The sequence below is a fragment of the Taurulus bubalis genome, assembly GCF_910589615.1.
Source record: "Taurulus bubalis genome assembly, chromosome: 5".
NCBI lineage: Eukaryota > Metazoa > Chordata > Actinopteri > Perciformes > Cottidae > Taurulus > Taurulus bubalis.
In genome coordinates this window covers 10,804,543-10,831,451 of record NC_136593.1, presented here as the reverse complement: position 1 = coordinate 10,831,451, position 26,909 = coordinate 10,804,543, and the positions used below count along the sequence as shown (strand labels likewise).

The 26,909-nt window shown below is 38.8% G+C and overlaps 1 protein-coding gene across 1 annotated transcript; it reads left to right on the top strand.

Annotated features, from left to right (window-relative positions):
• Positions 1-364: 364 nt before the first annotated feature.
• Positions 365-24,235, top strand: LOC306736875 (protein phosphatase 1 regulatory subunit 1A-like; the record flags this gene model as incomplete). Its single annotated transcript, XM_079218560.1, has 7 exons — positions 365-445; positions 12,296-12,356; positions 19,322-19,359; positions 19,511-19,574; positions 20,810-20,992; positions 22,761-22,889; positions 23,796-24,235. The coding sequence occupies 7 exons, from the start codon at positions 365-367 to the stop codon at positions 23,873-23,875; spliced, it is 636 nt and encodes a 211-aa protein (XP_079074686.1). The 3' UTR covers positions 23,876-24,235.
• Positions 24,236-26,909: the final 2,674 nt, after the last annotated feature.

Here is a 26,909-nt window from a genome sequence, read left to right as displayed (position 1 = left end):
TTGAGTACAGCGAATGAGAGCGAAGGAGAGGTGTTCCTAGCCCATTATGCCCTTGCCTCAGCGCTGAGTGCCGGGGGAGACACAGGGAGAGAGGAGAGTGAAGCCGGGTTAGAGACACCAGCAGGTGCTGAGGATAGAAACAAACAGGGTGCCAAACTAAAAGCCGGGTAATCAGGGAAAAGTGTTTGAAAGATAGAACTAAAGAACAGAAAATAGACAGAAACTATAATGCAATCTTAGCTTTTCCTAAGCTGGAGCCCATTTATTTTCCAACACTCTCACTGAGCTCTTTACCTCATACGGATTCTCCCTCCTCCTCCTCTTCCTCTTCGTCCTGTCCTCCTCTTTGACAGACAGAGCCACCATGGACACCGGGAGCCCCAGGAAGATACAGTTCACCGTTCCCCTACTGGACACCCACCTGGACCCAGAGGCAGCAGAACAGGTGAGGAGGAGGAAGAGAAGATGGTTTGAAGGATGTGGGACTGCCAGGCTTTTAAAGGTTTCCTTTAATGTATCAGTGACAGGATTGGACTTTTAGCTAAATAAATGTGGAAACAGTTCAAAGGAAATCAGTGTTAAATGCTTGTCACACTCAGTCATCAAGGCAATGGGTGCAGACAAAGCTGAGCAACTCGACAGGAATGAAAAGATGCAGTGTGCTCTGTCCAAAATGTGTCTGGTCTGATTGACGTTTTAGAGAAACCACATTTTAAGTAACTCATTACTCCCCTACACCAAAATTGCGTGGTTAAGTCATTGGGATAAAATGAAGATAGATGTTCCCTTCTTTGCATGTTCTTTGAGACACAGTCACTCATCAGTGTTAAAAAGGGGTGTTGCAGTGTATGGATGCGTCTCCACGGGTTTGCCGTTGTTTTGGTTTGAGTGTTTGGCTGCAGGCACTGCACAGCAGTGAGATACTGACAAAAGTTGCCTGCAAGCACAAGATAAACTTATTCCAAATCAATCTGCTATTAGCAATGTGATAATTTCATAACATCAAACTCAAACATGTATAAATAATAGATTGTAGCTGCATGGCTCGGTGAAAAGCAATGTATCACCTTTTTCTCTAGGATCTTATAAACTCAACATCACTGAAAGAACCAATATCAAATAACTCTTATTTGTGAGTGAAAAGCCCAATGGGTACAATCCATGTGTTTTAAGAGAATGTAGTGAAAAGATGTGTCCCACTTTCTCATTTTTATAAATATAACATGGACAAGTCATTAATAACAAATGAGCCTCAAGTAAAACCAGCAAAGATTTATGAGGCTGACTACACCCCGTTTATGTCGCTCTCTCCCTCTTTGCTGGTCATTCTTTTTCCCACTGTGGGTGTAAGAAAGGAGACGTTGGGATGACCGCTTTGTGCATGCGTGTGTTTGCAAGATTGGCCTTGTGGGACATGTCATTGGATGGTTTCAGGTTGAGTTAGAGCTGCTAGTATGATGAAGTAAGGCTCAGTTGTGAGGAACTGAATGTGCATACCTTAATAACCATTATACTCCATAAAGTTCTTCTCTGCATAAAGGTTCCCCCTCAGGTGGAGTTACCTGAAAGTTAAATAACTTCCACTCACATAGAAAGGAGCACAGCTTCAATGCTCCCTTCATTTTTACATAATTTCTGATGGTTTGCAGTTTTAAAGTACGATAAGACCATCTGATTTTTTTAATATTGATAATTTGTTTACGTTTTCCCAGTAATTTGCCCCTTGATTTATTATGTCAGTATATACCACTGTAAAACGCAATATAACATCACATCCACATTGCAGTGCCTGTAAAAGGTTCATCCATTTTTCCCGTTTTATGGTAAAACATGTTTGGAGGATTTAATGTGGCTTTGACTCATTAAAGAACAAACATTGACAACAACAAAACCAACTTAAATGTCAAAATGAAAACAGTATCCAACAAGGTACTCAATTGGAGTTGCATGTTCTCCTCGTGTCAGCGTGGGTTTTCTCTGGCTTCTCTACACACACTTAAAGGATAAGAGGTTACGGGTAATGGATGGAATAAGTACATGATACTATTTTACCCTTTTTAACAGGACACAACTAAACCATCACTACTGCAGACAACAACAGGCCTTTTACGCAGCAGACATTTTGAAACAGGTGAAACACATTTCATTAACGCTGACTCAGTTCTATCAAGTGTCCGAGTACGCCATGACAGTGAGCCAGCATGCGCGATACCAACGCCCTGCACGAAGCTCACTTAAGTAGAGTGCAGTCAATTACACATATGTTGCGTATACTAGGACATGCCAAAGACAAACATCATCAATGTTACCTTGAAGAGTTTTGTCCCACAGAATAGAAGCAGCTCAATCTGATAAAAGGACCAACAAATAGAACATTTGTAGTGCTGTTTAAAAGAGTTCTTGCTGACAAAAAATCTTAAAATGGAATACAATAAAATTGGAATACAACTTTCTTAACTCTTAAAATAATAATCCTAAAGATAAAAGATGAAACCCTGTTATATCTTTGGGATTAGTATTTTACTGAGTACTAATACTACTAATAATACTTCATGTCCAGCATTATTTTCAGCAATAGCCGTTTCATTTATTTACATTCAATAATAACATATCCATTCATTATGTGCACTAATGTAGAGTTTATTCATTGTACAGCTGTCACTGATAATGGTTTTATTAAGCCTTCTTCTGCATGGGAATTCTGCAATCTGTATGTCAAATAGCAAATCAACCAGGAGGATTGAAATCGTCAGGATTATGAATTTAATCAAACTGCCAGAAGATGAGCGTAGAGGTTGGATGGCATGATTATCCAGGTCTGAAGCTTATTGGTTTGTGCCAGTGTGGTTTGACTTTGTTGCTGTTTGAACTAAGAACATCATTACGTGTGTAATTGATATTAAGGATACTGTGTCTATAACTTGGTGCCTGTGGAGCATTTGTAGCAAGTGTGTTTGCATCTGTGTCTTCTCTCACTTTCTCTTCTTTGTATATCGTTCAAAAAAATCGGATGTAATTCAAGTCGCTCAGGTCTCCATGTCTGTCCTGTTTGTGACTGCATGTCAGGCAGTCTGTGTCTATTCAGCCTCGCGTCCGATCACAGGCTGCAGCCAGTCAACACAGGATGTTAAACACCTCCAAGCCTGGGCTTTACCGTCTCTTCTTCACCAGCAGATATGTCTTTTAGCTCTAACAGTGCCTAGCTCACGGCCTCAATAAGGAGACTCCTTTTCGGATATAGTTTCTATTTAGACTACTGTGAGAGGCCACTGAGCCTCCACGGCATGCTTGTTCTTAAGTGGTTTTATATGTATGTGAGATAGACATCAAACCGCAAAACCATCAGATATAAAGAAAATGTAAAAAATGAATAAAAAGAAGTGTGTTTGTTTGTGCTTGTCTTTGTGTTTACAACCTTGCTTATACATATCACACCGGAGGGCATCACCCATGGTTCAGTGATCTCTGCAACCTGTCCAACATAGTGAATCAGTCTCCGTGGAGACCTGCCGTCAGTCAGAGCAGCCTCCCTGAGGTCTGACCCTCACGCCAACAGCACACGTTCATCCTGCTATCCGCAGAAAGATACAGTGTGTTCCTCCATTATCATTATGACTTTACGTTGGGGGTCACGCTGTGCTTACGAGCACACACTGACTGTACCCGAATAAGAGGCCTGGAAGACCTGATAGTGACAGTGGATAGAGGTTTCTTTAGATATTTTTCTCACCGGTCGAAGTATGTTTTGTTCATTTCAAACAGGTTATGTTACGGTTTGACTGAGGGAATACTTTGACATTTTGGGAAATATATACCAAGACCAATCTCAGATCTGTCTGTTGAATAGAAAGCTGGAACATGGTTAGCTTTTTTTGTTTAGCAAAAAGACCGGAAATGGGGACAGCTAGGCCGCCTCACATCCTCTAGACGGCAAGACACAAGTATGTCAATGAAGTGGAAAGCTGAAGCTTTAGAGGTGCTGGTATGCAGATCTTATCTTTAAACAGAGCCAGCTTCTTCGCTTCCAGTCTTTATGCTAAGCTAACTCACCATGGGATCCTGCTTTTTTAAACACACAGATGTAAGAGTTGTATTAATCTTCTCATCTAACTCGCAGCAAGAAAAAGATTATGTGAAGCATGTGTCTCAAAACGTCAAACTTTTCCCTTTAACATTACAGAATCAAGGCCAATAAAGGCTTGAAAAAGCTTGAGGCATGATAGTCCTGCTGAATATATGATGTTATTTTCAACGGTTTGAGGGAACTGTACATGTTGTCGGGTTTATTCCCAATTTCCAGTCTCTGTGCTGTCTATCTAATGAATCTAATCCCATTCCAACAGACATTTGATATTGAACTGAAAGGGCCCTTTGCTTGAGACATCTACATTAATTGATGATGAGATGATTAAATGTGACATATTGAGGTTGTGTCCTTTAATTTCAGGGTTGATGGTGTCCTCCCTAATATCCCCGATGCTGATGTGTCAAACTGTCTTTGTCCTTGACAAGGAACATAATAAATACACTGTATTGACTCAGGAAGGCCATTTTCTAAGAATAACTTTTGAGTGCAGTAGATAATATTCATCACGCCATGCATATCTCTTGCTCATTAAGGAAACCAAGACCAGTTAAACTACAAATATATGGTTTTAACCAGGAGTTAGGCCTACAATCATTACTGCTTTGTACATGTTTATGTACGTTTACAGTGAAAACATAGGCTGCAAATTGAAAATATGAACTAGTATGTAAAATAAGCAGCCAAACAGGATTATAAAAGAGTCTGGACTTATATTAAAAGAAAGGTAAGACAAAATGCAAGGACTACCAGGGACTTGTAGCTTTGACCTCAGTCTCCATACTAACATGGTATTTAAAGTTTTGTTTTAGTAAGTATGAAACCGCAGTATTAAATTAATAGTATGTGAATTGCATACTATAATGTTCATAACAAGCAATGGTTAGCACAGGTTACCGTGGTTATGTGTAGGAAGTGACGTGGTAATTACAGTTCAGTGTGTTTATTCCCACAAAAGTATGTTGAATGATATTTCACTTATTGAGTATGTGTCCATAGTATGTGATTGTGGAAGCATTGTCAGCCCTTTAGCTCTAATGCTTATCTAGGACCTCTTTTCAAAGGTTCTTGTTTTAAAAGGAGTCAGCTATAAAGATTACAAAGTCAAACGGAGGTGGAGTTTTCAACCAACTCATAGAGCCATCATTTGATTAATTAGCTACCAATTACAGCTGATCAAATATGTCAGCGACATTTGTTAATTTATTTGAATCGACGGTTGCAAGAAAGGAGAACCCTTTTGTTTATTTCTGATTGAGGACCCATTGATTCAATTACCAGTTTTTTGAACATGTTCATAGCTGCTGCAATAACAAGTCTGAGCAGAAAACTTCTACGCTGCCTTCATTGAAAGCATAATGTTAAGCCCTCATTCTTCTTAATTTGTATTCAATTATAAATTGCTGCTATTTACTTTTTTAGATTCTCAGCAAAGATTCTCAGTAAAAAATATGTTCTTAAAGCGAATAAATTGCAGCTTGTGCATTGCATTCAACCCCTGCTCCTCCCAGTGCAGCTGGTTGTGTGATATGCAGCAAAAGAGAAGATGATAAGAGGGATGTTATAGTGGAGAAGACAAAAGAGCGATAGGAAGTGAGAGGGAGGCAAAAGACTGAAGACATTTAGATAAAAGAAAGAAGAAGTCAGTGATCTGGGTTTTCAATGTCCTGTGAATACAGCAATTTCCTTCTACTCAGAGCCAAACGAGACCACAGTAAGAGACAGTCTGTGAGGATTTATAATGGCTGAGCACTGATTTTAGCCTGAACAATACCAAGATCATAATTCAAATGACAGGACGAAGAATCACACAAATCCTTGTCTGTAAAATAGACTGAATTTCTGACAGTACAGTACTGACCCGACCCACACAATAACAAGGTGGTGGGAACATTTTCTTTAACCTTTTATTTTTTCAGCAATTTACTGAATGTGAATTCCCTAGTTCTGATTCATGGCACTGACTGTTGCAAACACATTATTCTGGTGAAGGTCACGGAGCACCTCTGATAGCGCAAATACTACAAACCTACCAGTGTTTTTCTCGAAGGGAAATCAGGGTTATGAGGTAAAGGCTTTACGCCTTAGAATTTCCCTGCACATTTTGAATTACACCCCTTTTTGCTACCTCTGCCACCCCAATTAGTTGTGAGTTTGGTTATTCCACGATAAGAAAAAAGTTCCCACGGTCAAATTTGTTTCAAGCTATAAAACCTAAACAATAGTTGTAGCTCCTTCTACTGTTTATTCACCTGCACTGACATTTTAATGTGAAAAGGCATTGCGCATACAATACATTGAGTAATTGTACGAAATTGCTAAATATCACTACTGAGGCAGCTTGGGATCATAGACTCTTGACATTTAGTTTCAGCTTGACATTTTCTTTCCTAGAGAAGATTACCCATTAGTTCTATTGGGGGTCTCAGAGACTCCAGCTATGAACTATGGGTAAATACAATGGATGTTCATCTGCTCTACATCTGTGATTGGTGTGAATAGTTCTTACACAGCACTCTTCCACCCAAATTCCAGTTGAAGTTCCATTGGAGTATGTTCATAAGAGGTCTAACAGGAAGTTACTCCAAACACATGACACCCTATGTAAGATAACATATGTGTCTATGAATTACTTTTTGCAAACAAAATAAATCCAGAGAGTTAAAGTTGAACAGGAATAAATTCCATTTTACATTTGCAATTCAATAAAAAAATATTTAAATGCAGAATTACGACATTATGCCTTGCAGTGCATGTTAGTGCATGAGAGCATGCAACTGGCTGTTGACATGTTGAGCAATAGTAATGCCCTCAATTTCAAATTCTGCACCTTGTATAACTTTGTAAAAATCACCAATGTTTCAATCTCTAATGGTTGGTGTTATAAAGGTTTTATATTTGTCTTTGCATATGGAGAGAAAACCTCAAGAGCACGCTGCATTTATTCCCAGAAAGACAGATATAGAAATGTAAAATGTGACATAATGCTGAACTCGTCAAACATAAAATAATATATATCCTTTTTTGGCCTTACAACAATTTTTTATGGTCGTATTTGATTGCCTTCATCTAATGATGGAAATGTTATACTTTAGCAGTTTTCAACATTTCGGGTTTTAATGAGGTCAGAAGGAAATACAATTATTTGAGAGTTGATTTTGCAATTATTAGTACTTTTTTGCACAGACAGCATTGGGGTCTGTGGGGCCACAAACAAGAAGTAAAGTGTTAGATATGAAACAGGACTTTGTCTCTGCTGTCTCTTGGCCTGACCTATATTTTCCAGCCAAATGTGTTTTGTCTGCTGGCCCACACAAGGGCATCAGGCATGCACGGCTTTTCCTGCCCACCCATCACTTTTTGAAGGCTGTTTTTGTTCGTTGTTGTGAGAAGTGACAGAACTGCATTTTAAACGGACTGATGAAAGGCAGGCACGATGGTTTGAGGGAAGAGCCTGTCCAGTAAGCGCTGGTATTTGTGTGAGCTAAAGATCAGGGAGTTTGTTTTGCTGCCGGCTGAGGAGAATAACAATGACTCTGGCATAATCAGTTCTACACAGCCATGGCTCGTTGTGGTTTAATGTGGGCCGGGAGGGGAGATTTCTGGAATGACAACAAGACACATACAAGGCTGAAATTTGAGTACACTGATTCATAGTATACAAAAGTACAAACGAGATCTTGATATCTAAAAGTCACAAAGTGCTTCACAGAAATATACAAAACAAATCACATAATCATACCGTAAAACAGAACTTGACAAAGACAGCAGGAAAAAAATCAATATAAACATAATTTACAGTTGTATGTGATTTTAAACTTTCCACAGATATTTCTGACCTGACCCATAGAGGCAGACTGTTCTATAACCTTGAATCCAGGAGTGCAAAGCAAAGTCGTCTATAGACTTAAACTTTGATTGAGAAACAGTTGATAGAAGACTAAGGGGAGCAGTGTTGTAACAGACGTATAGAGTTGCATAGCGCTTTCAGACCCTCTTTTTAAAGTTATGGTGGTGTGGCTCTGTAATTTCTGACTGATCACAGATATTTCGGACTGCTGCGGTTTAACTGAAACAACACATTGAATCAATTAGAAATTGGTTCCAGCTAGATGTTTATGCAATTAGTTGTATGATCACCATTTGTCAAAGAGAAAGGGGGGGGGGTCTCGCCCGGGGCGTAATTACATGTAGAACCGCCACTGTGTTTGAGGGTAGATGAAGATCAGTAGCTTGAGCGATTCAGCATTAGATTGCTATCCAATGACAAAAGGCTCAATTTTGTGCAAGGATAAATCTACCCGTACCTTTATGTCAGCTGAAACAGACTTACTGTGAGATCAGTCACATAAGTGACGGATACGGAAATTAAAGTAGCAGCACCACAGAAAGGTGACACTGAAAGGTTGACTTGCATCTCTTGGAAAAGTGTAAGATGCTTAGGTAAGGCAAGGCAAGGCAAGTTTATTTGTATAGCACATTTCAACAACAAGGCGATTCAAAGTGCTTCACATAAAACCATTAAAAGCATCAAAACATAATGCAGATTAACAGTTTTAAGAAAACATTAAAACAGTCAAAAAGCTAAATAAAAGTAGAAAAAGCAACATCAAAAATAAAAGTTGAATAAAAGTTGCAGTGCAGTTTAAGAAATAAAATGCAGTAGTGAGATGCAGTAATTGAATCTGGATCAATTAAAGGCAACAGCAAACAGAAAAGTCTTCAATGTGGACTTAAAGGAGCTGAGGGTCTCAGCAGACCTGCAGCTTTCAGGGACCTTGTTCCAGATATGTGGAGCAGAAAAGCTGAACGATGCTTCTCCATGTTTAGTTCTGACTCTTGGAACAGAAAGTAGACTCGTCCCAGACGAGTGGCTGGGATGGTTCATAAGGTAGCAGTAGATCGCAAACATACTTAGGCCCTAAACCATTCAGTGCTTTATAAACCAGCAGCAGGATTTTAAAGTCAATTCTTTGTTTGACAGGGAGCCAGTGCAAAGACCTCAGAACTGGAGTGATGTGATCCACTTTCCTGGTCTTAGTGAGGACTCGAGCTGCAGCGTTCTGAATCAGCTGCAGCTTTCTGATTGACTTTTTACAGAGGCCTGTGAACACACCGTTACAGTAGTCAAGTCTACTGAAGATAAATGCATGGACAAGTTTCTCCAAATCCTGTTGCGACATAAGTCCTCTAACCCTTGATATATTCTTCAGGTGGTAGTAGGCTGATTTTGTAATTGTCTTGATATGGCTGTTCAGGTTGAGGTCTGAATCCATAACTACACCTAGATTTCTAGCTTGGTTTGAGGTTTTTAACATTAGTGATTGAAGCTGAGCGCTGACTTTCAATCCTTCGTCCTTGGGACCAAAAACAATTACTTCTGTTTTATCTTGATTTAATTGAAGAAAATTCTGGCACATCCAGTTATTGATTTCTTCAATGCATTTAGCCAGCCCTTGTATGGGACTATAGTCCCCTGGTGATATAGTTATGTAGAGTTGTGTGTCATCTGCATAATTATGATAACACACTTTGTTGTTTTTCATAATCTGAGCCAGTGGAAGCATGTAGATGTTGAATAGAAAAGGCCCCAGTATTGAACCTTGGGGAACACCACATGTCCTCCGAGTCAGCTCTGATGTGTAATTAGCTACCGACACAAAGTATTGTCGGTCCTTCAAGTAGGATTCAAACCAGTTAAGTGCTGCGCCAGAGTCCTACCCAGACTTTCAGTCTGTCTAGTAGTATGTCATGATCAACCGTGTCGAATGCAGCACTGAGATCCAGTAATACTAAGACTGAGATTCTGCCACTGTCTGTGTTTAAGTGGATGTCATTGAAAACCTTAACAAGAGCAGTTTCAGTACTGTGGTGCTGACGAAAGCCGGACTGGCAGACATCGAAACAGATATTTTCGTCCAAGAAGTTGTTCAGCTGTTGAAAAAACGCTTTTTCCATTATTTTACTTAAGAATGGGAGGTTTGATATTGGTCTATAGTTTTTCAATATTTCGAGGTCTAAACTAGCCTTCTTTAGAAGTGGTTTAATAACTGCAGTTTTTAGGGCTTGTGGGAAGACACCTGAGAGAAGGGATGTGTTTACAATTTGTAAAAGATCAGCGGTCATGCAGTGTGAAATATTTTTGAAAAAGTGTGTTGGTAGAATATCAAAGCAGCAGGAGGATGTGTTCAGATGTTGTATAATGTCTTCTAGGCTTCTTTGGTTAATTGAGTGAAATTGTGTCATAATATTTGAATGGATGCTATTTAAAGATGGGGACAACACATATCCTGTGGTTGGTGTGGAGCCACCGACTGCTTGTCTAATTTTCTGAATTTTATCAGCAAAATAGGAGGCAAATTGATTGCATGCCCAGGTGGATTGAGCGTAGCCGTTACCGACACCGGAGGGTTTGTTAGCCTGTCCACGGTAGCAAATAAGGCGCGTGTATTGTTTTTGTTTTTAGTTATGATGTCAGAGAAGAAGGCCTGTCTTGCATTTCTAAGTTCCAAATTATAATTGTGAAGTCTCTCTTTATAGATACCACAGTGAACCTGGAGATTAGTTTTTCGCCACATGCGTTCAGCTTTCCGACACTTTCTTTTCTCTATTCTGACCAGTGTGGCATTTCTCCAAGGGGATCTTTTAATGGTAATGGTAAGGTAATGAAGATGAAGCCTCTTAAAATCTGAATACCTAATTAGGCTTGGCTAATGAGAAACTACTGACTCAGTTTTCATGACTGCACATTATTTCTGCAGCTACACCTGTATTGTTTATTGAACAAAGTCTAAGTGATGTTTTGTGTTATTTAATAATTTCCTCACGCATTTTGTTGAACACCTCACAGCCTCAAAGTCAAACCTGCAAATTGGATCCAAGGGCAACGATTCGCTTTCTGATTCTCCTCTTTAACTTTTTTTTCTTCCTTTTAACTGTGAATGCACCTGCAACAACAGTGAGTCCTATCTTTTTGTTTTCCAGGCTCACAGCACAGCTCAAAACGTTGATCATTAGTTTCTCATCTCAAGAAAAAGGAGTTTTGAACTGTCTGACAAAATACAATGTGATGCTCCACTGTGCAGGCTCAGGTCAGACTTCATGGCTGGATGGCTGAAGAAAGAAGAAGACTACACAGCTTTATAAGTGCACAACCAGCAGTTAGAACAGATGCATGGAGGACTGGAGCTAGCACACCTTCCAACATTAGTCAGCAACCCTGTCAGCTATGTGAGGAGTGCATTAGTGTGTGCGTGTGTGTGTGTGTGTGTGTGTGTGTGTGTGTTTGTGTGTGTGCGTGTGTGTGTGCATGTGTGTGTGTGTGCGTGCGTGTGTGTGTGTGTGTGTGCGTGTATGTGTGTGTGTGCGTGTGTGTGTGTGTGTGTGCAATTGAGTATTTAAAGTCTCATATCACTGCTCAGGCGACTGAAAATGAACCACTGTACGTTCCCCCCCCAAAATCTGTGGTCTCATATAGTTTAAGAGATATAGATGCATATCTGATTCCATTTCATATTTGCAGAACCTTCTGGTGCATGTTTCACTGTAAAATTGTCCGTCAGCCCTACTTATGGATACTTTACTGTTGTTGTTGGCGGTGTATGAATGTTAGTTAGTCCTGATGAGCAGGTGGCACCTTGCATGGTAGCCAATGAAAGACAAATGTATTGTTAGAAAAGCGCAATACAAATACAAGTGTCTTTACCATCATTTACTTAATCCAATATTTCTGATATCTGATATCAGTGAAATGCGCATGTTCTTTCAAGTATTATCCCGGAATTGGTCCATAGATGCCACACTCCACTAGTCATGAGCCAAGAAGCAAGTAGGTGGCAGACTTCCTTGCTGATCTTCCTGCACTGTTGAGATCCAGCATTGCTCACAGGCTGTGTTATGGGCTGCCAGCATCATGAGAGAAAGTGGATGCTGAGTTGTCCAGACGACTGGCACTGAGGGAGCAGGGTTTGTCTCTCCTTGATTGGCTGAGCAATAACACACGATTCAGTGCACTGCTTAGCATTTTGATTGGTTGAGCCAATATACTGTATGACATGAGAGGCCAAAGACCTGGAATTACAGCCTAAGATTTATCAGGCAAGAGTTTTACATTTTACTTCAATCAAGAACAACCTTTAAATATACGGTTTTAAGAAGTTGTTTATGCATGTTTTTTTCTCACTTTAGAATGAAACTGTTGTACTTTTTCAGATCAGAAGACGCAGACCCACACCTGCCACGTTAGTGGCATCCAGTGATCAATCCTCACCTGGTAAGGCACTGAAATGCAAACACATGCACACATACAGGCTATTTTTGTCACCTGTGAGGTCATTGTGTTTATTATCTATCTAGAAACGTCATTGATGATTCTGTTTTATTAAAGCTTGTGTCTTATATTTGTAATTTTGGCCAACATTGCTTTCGGTAAGTGTACTCTCCAAGTTACTTACTGAAGCCGGAGGACATTGATAGAAAAAAGTGGCCAGATGATCAAACTTACAGGTTATCGGGCATTAGGGGTTTCAGTTGAGAATCAACATTGTAATCGTCAACACTGCATTGCTGTAGAGGAGACAAACCGTTCATCTCTGGCATTCGGACACTGTGTCTCTTTGTGCGTTTGCAGCCTTGTTGTTGGCTTGTTACAAACTGTCTGTTCCTCTGACTGCTCATGTTTCCTGCCCTATCTGTCTGGTTTGTGCTCCCAAATGTCAGCATTAACTTTGGTGAGTATACAATGGTATCATAGACAATATAAATAACTGCCTAAACTACACAAAATGTACCTAAATTGTAATAAACCTGCTACATGTGCAGCTCAACTAACAGGCAACCAAAACTAACCTTCACCTAAAACAGAGTCTGAACACTCAACTAACAGCTTGACCTTGAGCTTTTTATCCCCAGATGGGAGATGAATCCTCACAAAATAACAAGTTAGTGTAGTCACAATATTCTTCAGACATTTATATTTCTTATTGTGATTGCTGTCAAGCAGTATCTAAAGCACATTTTGCACCAAGTGAATCTTCCTGCTGCATTAGAGCAACAAAAACAGCCGTGTGTGTGTGACCTCTCATGGGATCTTAATGATCACAACAGTGCTCCTCTGGAGAGTTGTCTTCTTCTGTGAGTCATCCAGTGGCTCCCCACCTCCCCCACCGCCTCTGCTGTGCTTCGATGTGTAAGTGTGTAATGTGACCCAAATTAAAAGGATGATCAGCTGGGAATATAGGGCGGTGAGTGTAAGTTTCTCCAGATGAGAAAACAGAGAATAGTATTCTCTGTTTTGTAGGATTAAGTGAAGAGCTGATGTGTCATTGAGGATACCAGCAAAGACTGACAATGTTGTATTGTTTAACTCACAGCATTTTATCTCTTAGAGTTGAGTGTTTTTATATTGAAACAACAGTCTTTCTAATTGGGTCTGATTAAAAAGTATTTGCCTGTGATCTCTTTGCTTGATGTGTGTCTCTGTGTTTGATTACACGTGTCTGTGTTTTCATTTAGTAATTGGATACTGAGCGTGCAGAGGGTCTGAGAGTCGACCTTGATCTCTGAATGAAATAGCAGAGAAAACCTTCAACATTCTGCTCAGTAGATCAGAGGCACGAAGAAGAAAAGAGAGACTTATGAGACGATCAATTAGTGAAATCGTATGTGAAGTGAAGGCATTGGGAAAAAAGAAAGCAAGACAAAGTAACTAAGATTACAGGATAAGAGGAAGTGTGTTGTTTATCAGATATTATATATTATAATACATTGCTACATGTTATTTTACAGTCATGATCATTTTACATGAGTTTTAAACTTGTTTAGATTTTGTTTGTTTCTTTGGTTGTATTGTGCTTTGCCCTTACAAAAGAAAATAACAGAAAAGAATGTTCTTTTAACTGAATTCAGATTTGATTGTACGTTAGTTATCCACGGCAGAACAGTGAGGAAGAGCGTGAAGATGCCTTGAGATAAAAGCAATGCTTCTAATATTAAGGAAAAATCTCATTAGAGTCCTTCCACACACATCTCTTTTGTCACTTGAGATTGCACTGGGCGACCAAACTAGTTTTAACTTTGGAATTGATAAAGTTATCAAATATAATGTAATCTGCTGCAGAATATTTTTGCCTATCTTGCCCTCAACAATGTTTGGGGAGAAAATACGCATTTTAGAGAAGAATTGTGCGACTTTTGATGGACTTCTCACACTGAGTTGCATGTGTGTGTGTGTGTGTGTGTGTGTGTGTGTGTGTGTGTGTGTGTGTGTGTGTCCTCAAAATGAGAAATTATGAGATAGCCAGCTATGTCATGGAAAAGATAGGAATAAAAAAAATGACTTCAAACGTCAAATCAGAGTCAGAGACACAATCAGAGATTCAGACAGTTACAGTTATGAGTGTGTGAGAATGAGGATGTGCGAGAGGAGGGAGATGGGGAGGAATAGACGTGATGAAGATGAGGGAGAAGGGCTGTGCTTGTGCAGTAATGTTGTGCCCCACATCAGACAGAGCTCTGCATTATTTAATGCTCTGCCGATCGTTCTGCCCAGGCACTGTGAACCCCAATAGCACATCAGAGGAACAGCCACAGATGTACAGACAGCTGAGATGCTGGCTGTGCCTGCTTATATTTATTCTGAAGAGGAGCAGTCGTGTCTCAAAGAGACAACTTGAGGTGGATAAAATAACATTTGACAGAAACAGAATAATCAATTCTATCATTTTAGAAACTTTAAAAAACAAAGATTTTTGTATGTTGTGTTTCATGAAGAGCAACAGCAGTGCTCCAGTGTTTGTCCTTTGAAAGAGATGGATAAATGTAGATGTACTTTGTTCCGAAACTGGATACTTTTATTCTTAGCAGCAGGTTATCCAGATGTAGCAACAGTAAATACGCAGTAAACTACAAAGGCGCACTGAGTAGAGTGCAGATCTCTATCAAGTGTGTCTGCAACAACCACTTCTGTATTGTGTGATTGAATGAATACAACCCACTATTGGCCAACCCCCATCTAGACACCAATGAGGGCAAGATAGGCAAAGGCATCGTGCACACTCACTCTTCCTGTCAGGGATAATAGATAGACATATAGATGCTAGAAGAGAGATGTATATCTATAGAATACAGAATATTATGATACACTATAAATGCACCAACTACTACAATTTAAACATAAAGTTGAGGAAATAACCACACATCTCACATTAAACAATCATGTTAAAGTAGTGCCTTTTAATTGAGATCCTTTCATCACTACAAGCACCAGCTGCTCTGTGGAGGAGTGAGTGCTGCCACCTGAAGCACTTTGGCAAATGTATTCAGCTCTAAGCAAGAACATGGAAGATGTCTTGATACATATTACACATACAAACACACACACATGCAACATAAAAGAAGTAAGGACTGATGCACACAGCGTTAACAGCAACTAGAGTGTCGCAGGAAATCACTTTGTTCCCTAGTATACCTTCCAATTTAAAAGGGTTTTCAATGATGTCACTTTTGCATTCACTGCCATTGTGAATGAGGGGTGGAACCTTTCCACATATGCACGATATTTAAAATGTTATACCTTACCAAATTAAAATATAGTGTACACGCTGCGCTTATGAGCATTGATGTTTATGCCTGTTCTTCTTCACTGCCATGCAAACTGCAGGACTAATACTTCGTCACTTTGCCCCTTCTTCATCTTTCAGATTCTCCCTTTATTTGAGAACTGTATCACAATAAAATATATTCTCATCCTCTGAAAGCCCTGCTGTCACTACTATTGTAGAACTAGTACTACAAGCTTTAGTTTCTTTGTAAGAGAACATCTCCTCAAGAAAATGTGAATTAGTGCTGCGCCAGGCAACTTTGATCCGATTCGAGAAAATTATCCTGACAACAGTGTTCTTGTAAATTAAGTTGTCTCTCAAGTAAATGTAGCTTTTCTTGAGTCAATAGTCAATAGGCGCTTTTCAAGCAACAGCATATATATATATATATATATAGCAATGCTTAACAACTGCAGGAAGATTTAAAAAAAACTATTAAATGCATGACTGACTGTGTTAAGACTTTTTTTATTTTAGTTTAAAGACACAGTGCAAGCGTTTTCTTGATTTTTTTATTTTCTCATTTTTCTTCATCAAATGCCGTACAGGAAATATGAATCGACACCAGCTACAGTCGACAGCTGAATTAGAGCTGCTTGGCTGAATAAAGTGGAGTCAGAAGACCGTCTCTGTTTCCGTCTGGCTTTGTGACAGTCAACCAGTCAGCTGGGAGCTGCAGTGATAGACTCATCACTGCTGGAACGGCCTTCTTTATTGGCCTTTTTCCTCATTCTACAGCACAGATGGGCTCGATAAACAGAGAAAGAAATCTGAATATGAGCCGAGTGAAAGACATATTTTATCATAGTGTTGCTACTACTACTACTACTACTACTACTACTACTAACAAACTATACTATATATATATATATATATATATATATATATATATATATATATATATGTATATGTATATATACATATATTATATATATATATATATATATATAAATGTATATGTATATATACATATATATAAAAGTCTTCAGCTTTAGTACATTAATACTATGCACCAATTTTAATCATCACTGAAAACATGAGAAGACACCAGATCAATTTGGAGCTCCAATTTCACTCCATCTGTACTGCACACATCATCTGAAATTGCACAATTCTACATCACAGCTTCTTATTTTCAGGGTCAGAACACCTCCATCTTTTTTTAAAATTATGTATCTACGTTTACTCTGCAGATGGTAAATTGTTAGAGCTTCTTAGGTTAAGATGCAACAATTCTACAGTTAAAGCTGCTACCATTACTGGAGCAGAACAATGTTTTGCTATTTATAGCTATAGTATTTTAGATAGTTTTTTGGTCTTTAATTACTAACCCCAGGACCCCCCAAAATGGGGGCTCAGCCCTTCGTCGAAGGTTTTCATCGATCTCCCAGCCATACCAGTCCATATAAAAAAAATATGATTCATCGCAGCCTTTTTTGGTCTCTATAGCTTCGTCTCCCCCCGCAGCACATGGCTACAGTGGAGCGAGGACCGTTCAAGGACGAGGGACGGAGTTAGGGAATTTTCTGTGTAGGCCGAGTTGACACGATTGCGCGAAAATCCTGAACTAAAATATTTTTTTTAAATACTTAACTTCACTCAATCAAAGCCAAACTGCGCACAGTTCACAACTGATCACAAAACATACACAAGCTACAATCAAGGCATCCTTCCAAACATCTCAAGATTGCTTTCACAGATTCATCCCTTTTATTGAAATTATTTTCTATATTTGAATGTTTTGACTTACATATTCCTTTAAGCTATTTGCTTTCTCTTTTTGCAAACATGTTTGGAACTTTTTTATGGCTGAACAAAATGTTTCAGATTACATATTGCACTGGTGGGATACAACTACATTTTCAGACTGCCATAGTTTGACAGCTGTCTGTCAATACCAGTTTATTTAATCTTTAAATTTTATTCTGTAACTTGAAGAACATTTCAAGACTGCATATTTCCTGTGATTGATTTGAAAAAAAATCCCTAATGGTTGTATGAACCTTCTCAAACTCCTGGGAGACGCTAAAAATAAGATTCAGTTTCAAGCATCACTGTAAACACGCACAGCATAAAGATGAATCCCTCTTGAAATGAAATGTAATGGCTTTTGTGTGAGGATTTTATTCACCACTAGTGAATATCTTTGTGTTTGTTGCAGAGAGAGAGAGAAAGAGAGAGAGAGAGAGAGAGAGAGAGAGAGAGAGAGAGAGAGAGAGAGAGAGAGAGAGAGAGAGACAGTGAGATGAATAAAGAAACAAGCACATCACTGACATTTTGAACAGCCTAGTGCATACTTTTAAGTAGGAATAATATATGCACATGCTCTCTCTCTCTCTCTCTCTCTCTCTCTCACACATACACACACACACACACACACACACACACACACACACACACACACACACACACACACACATCCTAGTGCCTAGGGATGCATAGGTTGCCAAGCAACAAGGTGGTGTCCTAGAAAAAAGTTCCAAGGCTAGAAACACGGTGGATGAGGGTTCAACACAATCACTATTGATTATAGTTAATGGTTTTACTGTACTCCAGTCAACAGTGTTTTTGTTTCTATTTCAGTCTTTTCATTTAGTGAGCATAGAGTCCAGTTTCACATATTGACTCCAGATGATCAATCTTAATCCAGTTGGAGTCGCATGTGGTTCACGTTATCGTAGGATCATGTTGGAGATTTCCTGAAAAAAAATAATCTCTAAAGCTATGGTTATGCACACACTGCATCTTATTTTACTGTAGTAATATACACTCAGCTGCCAGTTTATTAGTCACATCCAGCTAAAACTAATGCAGAAGAGTCCTGCAATAAACCCAACCTTAATGAAGGTTATAATTTTTTTGTTTATGTTTTAGGATGTTTGTGGTGCTCTTGAACTGTATACATTATACAGAGGAGTGTTTCTGTTATTTAGCCAACCGTCATTTATATAAATTTGATGGTAAAATATTAGACACATAACAAGAAGGTAGGATCAATTGCATGACTGTTGTATTTCACTGTAGACTGCATTCATTTGAGCTATATATATATATATATATATATATATATATATATATATATATATATATATATATATATCCCTAAAACACTGCCAACTGATTGTAAATCACATCAGCTCCAGACTACACTTTAGTATGCTACACACTTACTTCCCTTAAGGGGTTTTTGATAAACACGGTTTTACTGTTTATATCATCAGCAGTTGCCTGCATGCAGGGATCTATTAGGAAGAGGGCGAGAGTGGATTAGTGTTCCCCTTTGTTTGCAAAAAATCACTCAGAGTGTCTGTTTTCATAAAAAAAACGAGAGTGGAGGATAATAAAAACAATTTCCCCCACCATGCTTGATGGAACAAATGGAACAAACACTTGCATCTGGCTTGCAGTGTGTCAGATAACCATCTGGCCGGAGGTCACCTTGTATGCACTCTGGTGTCTGGAGACCCAGCAGCACAGCAGCGACAGTACACTGACACACTGAAGAGGTCAACTGTGCTATTATGGCCAGTCACTAGGCTGCACAAGCTTTGCCTGGTCGTTCCATATTTGTTTTAGGTCCTTTATTTGTATTGTTGTATTGTGTGTTGTACATAACTGTGTATTTGCTTTCTTGCAGAAATAGATGAAGATCGTCTACCAAACCAGTTGTACAAGGTAATTTAATTCATGCTCTTACAGAAAGTTACAGAAATGTAATTATGGGAATTCAGTTTCTTTTTTTAAAATTGACTCCGTCTGTATTTAAACAATGTCCTGAATATGTGTGTTCTCTGCCCAGCTGATGAGAAGCATTAATGTTTTACAGGCAGCCTTGTTGAACTCCCCTCGACAGCGGCGAAAAGGGCCGAAGGGAACACCTACAATGAAAGGTAGAGTGAGTTACCTAGTTCTATGTGTGCTGTTGGCATTTTATGTCTTGTATCACACTTTCGGTAGCCATTAAACAACAGGAAGTGTTGGCCTGTTTCCAGACTTCTGAATCACCACCTACATCTAAAATGATATTCTTTGAACTGAAACAGGTTTATTGAAATTAACATATATTGACAATTACAACTCCATCAAATTATTGCTGTACTAGTATTTTGTTAATTGACAATACACACCAATTAGTGACCACACAGGCAACGCAAACTTACTTGGTGAAATAGCTCAGCTGGGAGTTTGGTCTACTTTGAGTGTCCTATTTCAACCCTGGAGCCACACAGTGCTGCACTTGCCATAGCCAAGACTCATTATCCTGACCAGAATTTCCATTTCTTTAGCTACAAAGTATGTCTTTGGGAGATGAGGGCACAAAGGGTCCTGTACCACCTGAAGAAAACCTGAAGATGATACACACACAGAACCCAGCATTTGACTATTTCTGAAGGCTGTTTTTTGTTCACTGCAATGCAATGAAATGTATGTCAACATCCAATTTAACACACATACATAATGTCATGATTTATGCAGTACAACAGCGAATACGTTGCAACAAAGAAACCAAAGCAAGGGAACGATAATGAGAAGATAAGTACAATCTAGTGCTATTGGAGGTTTATTCTTCAATTGGTTTCACAGCTTAACAGCTTCAAGTGTGATGAGTCGCTTCCTAATGGAAACAGGAGATAATCGGTGTGCTTTAGTTTCCCACTGCAAGGCGATTAAGAGTAATAAAACCGTGGATGAAGGTAAGTGAAGCAAGCGATTAAACAAATCATCTCCCAACTCTGATGTATCTTTACCTGCCCCCTCACTTCAAACACTGCTGGATGTTAATTAAATATTGCTAGTTCATTAAAAACTCTTAATAACCTACAATATTATTTTGAAGTGCTGGATTTCATTAAGTCTCTTCCTTCGTCTCACATTCCTGTGTACTGCTCATACCATGTATTTTCTCCCATTGGTTCCCTTCATCTCAATCAACTTTCTTTTCTTGCTCGTCCTCCTTCCAACATTTTCCAAATGATTTGTTGGGGGAAGTAACACTATTTCTTCCAATCCACTCCTCTTCCCTGTCATCTTTCCTCTCCTTCCCCTGTTGATTCTTCGCTCTCAACCAACTTTTATTTTCCCTGCTTCTCTCTCACCTGTTTTATCGCCACCTCCCTCCTCCCAGAGCTGCAGTTCATGGTAGAGCATCACCTGTACAGGCAGCAGCAGGGAGCCGGGGACGAGTGCTCCTCAGAGAGCTGCCTATCGGACCGGCCCAGCCCCGACTCTTTTCCCCCTGGGGAGGAGCTCCCACACGATGACGAGGCCACGGCAGAGGCCTTTGAAAAGCTGCGCTGCCAAATGGAGGGTATGTTTATCTGCATGTCTACTGCATTGTGTCTGCCTTTTCAGCAACGCAAACCTCTTTTAAAACCTACAACACAAGAGTACTTCAACACTTTGTAAAATGAGACCTCTCCTGTAAATGTATACTGTATGTTGCCCTAGAATATGTTCATGTCTTTTTCCGAAACACAATCTAAACTGATCAGGTATGAAGCAAAGCGAGTATTTGTCAATTTTGATTTTCAACTAACCCAAATAGAAAATAGAATGATTGAATGAAGAGGGTCAAAATGGAGTATGTCAAAAAATATGTGTAGGAGGAGATCACGGCTGTGGCCTCTGAAAAATAGATGGCGTGGTTCCATGAGAAGAGTCCTTTTTCATAACAATTAATATTAAGGAAGGATGTAGAATTGGGAGAAAATGGGAGCTGTAACGTAAAGCAGAAAATCAGGCAGAAAGTTAAAAAAAAGCCTGGAAGGGGTGTATGTAAAATTAATGACAGGCTTTGCGAGTTAGAGGGCAATTAAAAGAAGTGAAACTAAAAGATTGAGGGAAACACTTTTGCTCACAATTCAACACGTTCTCACATTGGTTCTATAAGACAAAGCACTGTTATGTGCACATGTGTGTGCCATTATTTCACATGTTTTGAATAGATTAAAACAATTAGCTTTAACATGATTATAATTATTGAGTTTCAGAAGAGCTGGTTGGTGGATTTTGTTTTCTTTGGACTGAGCCAGGCTAGATATTTCCCCCTGTATCCAGTCTTTACGCTAAGCTCAGCTAACCGGCTGCAGGCTGTAGATTCATATTTAATGTTCAGACACAAGAGTGGTATCGACCTACTCATCTAACTCTTTGCAAGAAAGTGTATAATTGAACCATTAATTTAATGAAAACACTTACATGGTTCAAAGTGCCACCGTAGAAGCTTCCTGTCAGTGCCACATACCTCAACAGCTGATGAGAAAAAACAGGGAATCAGCTTTTAAGCTCAGGACAAATAATTCACTCTAATGGCAGGTGAGTGGTTTACTGAGTACAGCACATACTGTACACACTCAGTAATTACCCAGCACTAATGCATTATGAGGGCTGCTTTTCTGAAGTGCCAACATGTCATTTTCATGCCACCACGCCGGCGATAGCCGTAGCCCAAGGCATGATGCTCTTGGGTTGTTTGTCCGTCTGGTCCATTCTCGTCAACACGATGTCTCAGGAACGCCTTCAGCTAATTTAATCAAATCTGCCACAAACGTCCAACTGGATTCAAGGATGAACTGATTTGATTTTAGTGGTCAAAGGTCACTGTGATTTCACATCCGTCCCATTTGTGTGAATACGCTATTCTATTCTAATTGTTCTACTGGTTAATATTGTCCATTTTCATTTTAATTCACTTGGACACAACAACAAAAACTATGACTGTTTTTTATGGATCGCTCCCATGTTATGAAGGAGCTGCTATTAATGTGCGCAGTACAGATGAAAGGAGCAAAGGGGAAGCTGGGAAAACAAATCAATCACCATTAAAACTAATCCAGTTGAGGTTGGCTTCACTTTTAGATCAGCCCTTTGAATTCACTCAGTGTTACTAGAAAACATGCAGCTGTAAATGTCAGGTGACATTGATTATTATGGTGGTGAAGTTCTGTACTCTAACATAATTAACCAGAGAATATAGAAATAAAGTACTTTTATCCATGCGGTGTGATGGAAAGTGTATTGTTTCTTCTCTACTTCACTTTCAACCCAACCTCCATTTGTCTCTCTGCCCCCTTCAGAGTTCTCAAGGGAGAGTCTATTAGAAGCTGCTGGAGGACTTGAGTGCTCCCTCTCCAAGGGGGAGGAGGATTGTTCCAGCGTTGCCAACGTAGCAGATCCCTCATCGCAGCAAAACAACGCACAACCAGGTAGAGTCACAGGAGTCGTGTTTACACAGAAACTCTTTCTCTCAGGGGACTCTTCACCAGGCAGGGTTTATTAAGATATTAACAGTTCAACAGGCTGGGCTCTGTGTCATGTAATCATGGCTCGTCAACAGACATCTGTGAAGTGGCTCTGATCCACACTTCACAGGGTGCTCCTGTGGCTGAAATATCCTGAGAGGCAACTCATACGGAAGTGGAAAACATGTCTTTGTGGGGCTGAATGGAGACTGTGTGTGTTCTGTCATTACTGTAGATTTTATTTTGTTTGTTTGTTTCTTAATTTCTTTCTTTCTACATATGATCTATGTGGACATATTAATCATGAAAATGCAGTTTGTTTGAACAGAAAACTTTGTGTAAAACCAAATAAAGTGTGTGTATATATAACACAGGCATAATAGTTCATCATGACTCAGACAGAACATTTAAGTCAATGGAAAGACAATATGAATGCACAAATTGATATAAGACGCGTCTGAGTTAAAAATGTCTCAAGATCATTTGTGAGGTAAGATGCTTCACTCTGTAACGGCGGGGTGCAATCGTGTACAAAGGGTTTTTTATGGTTTGAACAACCCAAACAGAGTGAGGTGTCTTCTCGCAGATTGTCTCTCGAAGACATTGCCCTTTTAAAATGCCCTGTATCACTCGTATACCAGCCACATGAACACTGCATTGGTTATATGTATTTAGACCTTTGTTTCAATGTAGTTAAACACCAAGTAATAGAAAACGGACGCTCTCCATTTGGAGAAACAACCATCAATGGTGGAATGATAGTGTTTTTAATTATTTTTTTATCAAGCTGCAAGCATCCATCAGGGCCTTCTGAGTCAGCCTCTTCCCTTTTTTTATCGTGCCTCAGTATGTTATGTTTATATTTTCCAGACACAAAAGCAGCAACATCCAGTGCTAGTCAGCCAGCAGAGGAGAAGACAACGAAATGCTGCATGAAGAAAGAAAAATAGAGCGGCCTTCTGAAACACAAGGCTGCTCAGTCTTCTCAGCCAGCTCAACACAATGACAGAAGATTGTGTCTGCAAATCCACTTTTTAGATACATCAGGGCATCTAAGTTCTTCTACAGTCAGAACTTAGCTACCATCTCGAGAACAAGAACAAAGGTTTCTACACTTATTTACACTTATAACAATTCTGTGAGAATTATTTAATTGTGATGATACGCCAAAATAAAACTAGCTTACTGTATGTATGAACCAGAGTGGGAGTTACTATCTAGTTAATGGGAAAGAGAGAAAGTCTTTTCATAAACTACCACCACTTAGGCAACATGCACAATGTCCCCTTTAATGTTCAAAGGCAACACATATTCTATCTACAATCCTTTTGGACAGTTTTTATCATTAATGTGCCATGACTCCTTTAATTATTGTTCCATGTCAAAGCAATAAAAATGCATTTGTACCTCATAAATAACAGGGACCGTAACCACTTTTAAATTCAATTCATTTTGGTGAGTTAGATGCTGAATCTTAAATGAGTCAGTAACACATCTGGGTTGATTGATCGTTTAAAGTCAAACTTGTTAACGTTTTTTGTTCGACTACTGGATTGGACAGTTACAAATTAATTATTTAAAGTACAACTCAAATACAACTATTATGTTATGTATTTGTTGGCTACATCATGTAGATCTGCAATGATTAGTATATTTAATGATTTACAAAAAATGTATTGGCAAATATTTTAATAGTTAATACAATTAATTACTAATTCCTTTCTTTCAGAATAATTCTGTAGTTCTCTGGTTCCAGTTTTGCCAGTGTGAGAATTTAATGGTTTCCTTCTTAGTCTACTATTATAAATTCAATATTTTCGGGTTTTGGAATTTTGGTCGGACACAACAAGACATTTGAAAACGTCATCTCGAACTCGGGTATCTATGAGGGACATTTTGAACTGTTTTTTGACATTTTATAGACTAATCGATTCAATAAAAATAACCAGCAGATTATTTGCTAAAAGAATCGCTATACTTGTAGCTCTAACAGCATTACATATCTGCGCAGCAAATTACTTGTCTTGTGCTTAACTTTAAAAAAAGAAATAAAAGAAAACAGAAACCAAAAAAGAGAACTTTTTATAAATGTATTGTAATACTGCTCTGGTCTTCATTTAATATCATATTTGCATTACGTAGTAACCTCATCATTCGAACGGCCAGAGCAAAGCCTGCAACACAACAAGAGCCCAAAACTTTAAACAAAAACCCACATCAGCTTTCCTGCGTAACTCATAAATGTGAACACACATATTGTCCTGCAATTTAACTTGTTGGATGAGCAAACACACATTCAGAGGGTAAAGTTGTTCTGGCAAAGTCAGATTGCAGGCTTTATAGCTACATAGCTGCTCTGCTGCAGCACATTAAACAGCATGTAAGCTTACCAGTGTCCAGTTAGATGCTGGTGTGGTCCTTACTTTTCAATACCACTGCTAACTACGCGCTGTCTGCTCATGAAGTGGAGGCTACCATCTACATCTTTTTAGTTTGTCTCTCCAGAGGTCACCTACTAGCTGCTGTCAATCAAACACAGACACGCCCCTAATTTACACAGACACGCCGGTAACTTCTGAGAGGAAATTCAATATTTCTGATATGTTTCTTCCTTTTAATAATGAATTGATTATAAATAACACATTTTTCAAAAAACAAAAATGTTAGACTGCATAAAGGCACAACTAAATGTGATATCAGTTTGACTTCAAAGTAGACAATAATTACTGCTCATATCCCTATTAACAACAATGATATGTCTGGTTACAGTAATACAATAATAATAACTAAAATGGATAAATTGCACCCTAATTTGTTTGCTTGAATGCTTGAATACTTGAATGCTTTTCTTGAATCTAAATGCTGGTAACAAAAAACTTTTCTGCATGCCATTGACTGTACAGTGACTTTTCTGTACTGTGCTTTAATTTGCATAGGGGAACTTATTTCAACATAAAATCAAACACCAATCAGACACCAATTTATTGACTGGCATTATTTTTTCATTTTAGTTTTGTAGGAAAGACGGCCATCATACAGTTGTCAGCTCACTCTTAAATGTTATTTCATCTGTTTTTTGTTTCACTGAAGTGTCATTATTATGTAGATTATGTGACAATCTTTTCATGACACTCACATTAATACTTGACATGCCTGAAAAAAAACAAAAACTGATTGAAACAGTAAACTAAAGCCACCCTAGTATTGACAATAACAATGACCACAATGAACAAGAAAGACAATGAAAACATTCCTGTGCAAGCTTTTGTTTTCTTCTTCTGCAGTATATGTATGGACCATGTAATGTTTGTTCTGTTTTTGAATGGTAATAGTGTACTTTACATGGATTTAATCTGGGAAGTTTTGTTCCAATTTTACTTGAATTGATTGATGATTACATCTGTAATCTAAATTTGTTTGATATAATAAAATGTTTAAATTGGTGATCAGCTGTTTTTCTTTTGTACTTATCTGTGAATTTTGCATCCAATCATGTCAAACGTATACGTTTGATAGACTCAGCATGATGTAATAACCAAAGCACCTAAACAAGGACCTGCTTTACTAATAAAATATAAAAAAAGAGATATGTTGGAGAAAGTCTCCAAAAACTTCCAGTTAAGCTTTGACATCACTGCACATGTGGAGGTCGACTACATACTAAAAATAGCCACCCTGCAAATAAATAATTCAATGTACTCAGAGCCAGGAGCATAAAAACACTTACATTTTTCATACGCAGGACTGTTTTGGAATTTTGAATAAACTGGTAACTGCATGTGACGTCTATACCGACACTTCCAAGTGCATGTGTGAGGGTGATCACTTATATTGCAAGTTTCTGCTACAAAGGCATGTTGCAGGTGGATATGCTGCAGGGTTTCCTGAGAGTAAAAGACCTCAGTTGCCGTTGCAGTGCACCTCTGTGGCGATGCTGCGTTTTCATATGAACCACCGTGTGAGCACAAACATGCACACTCTGAT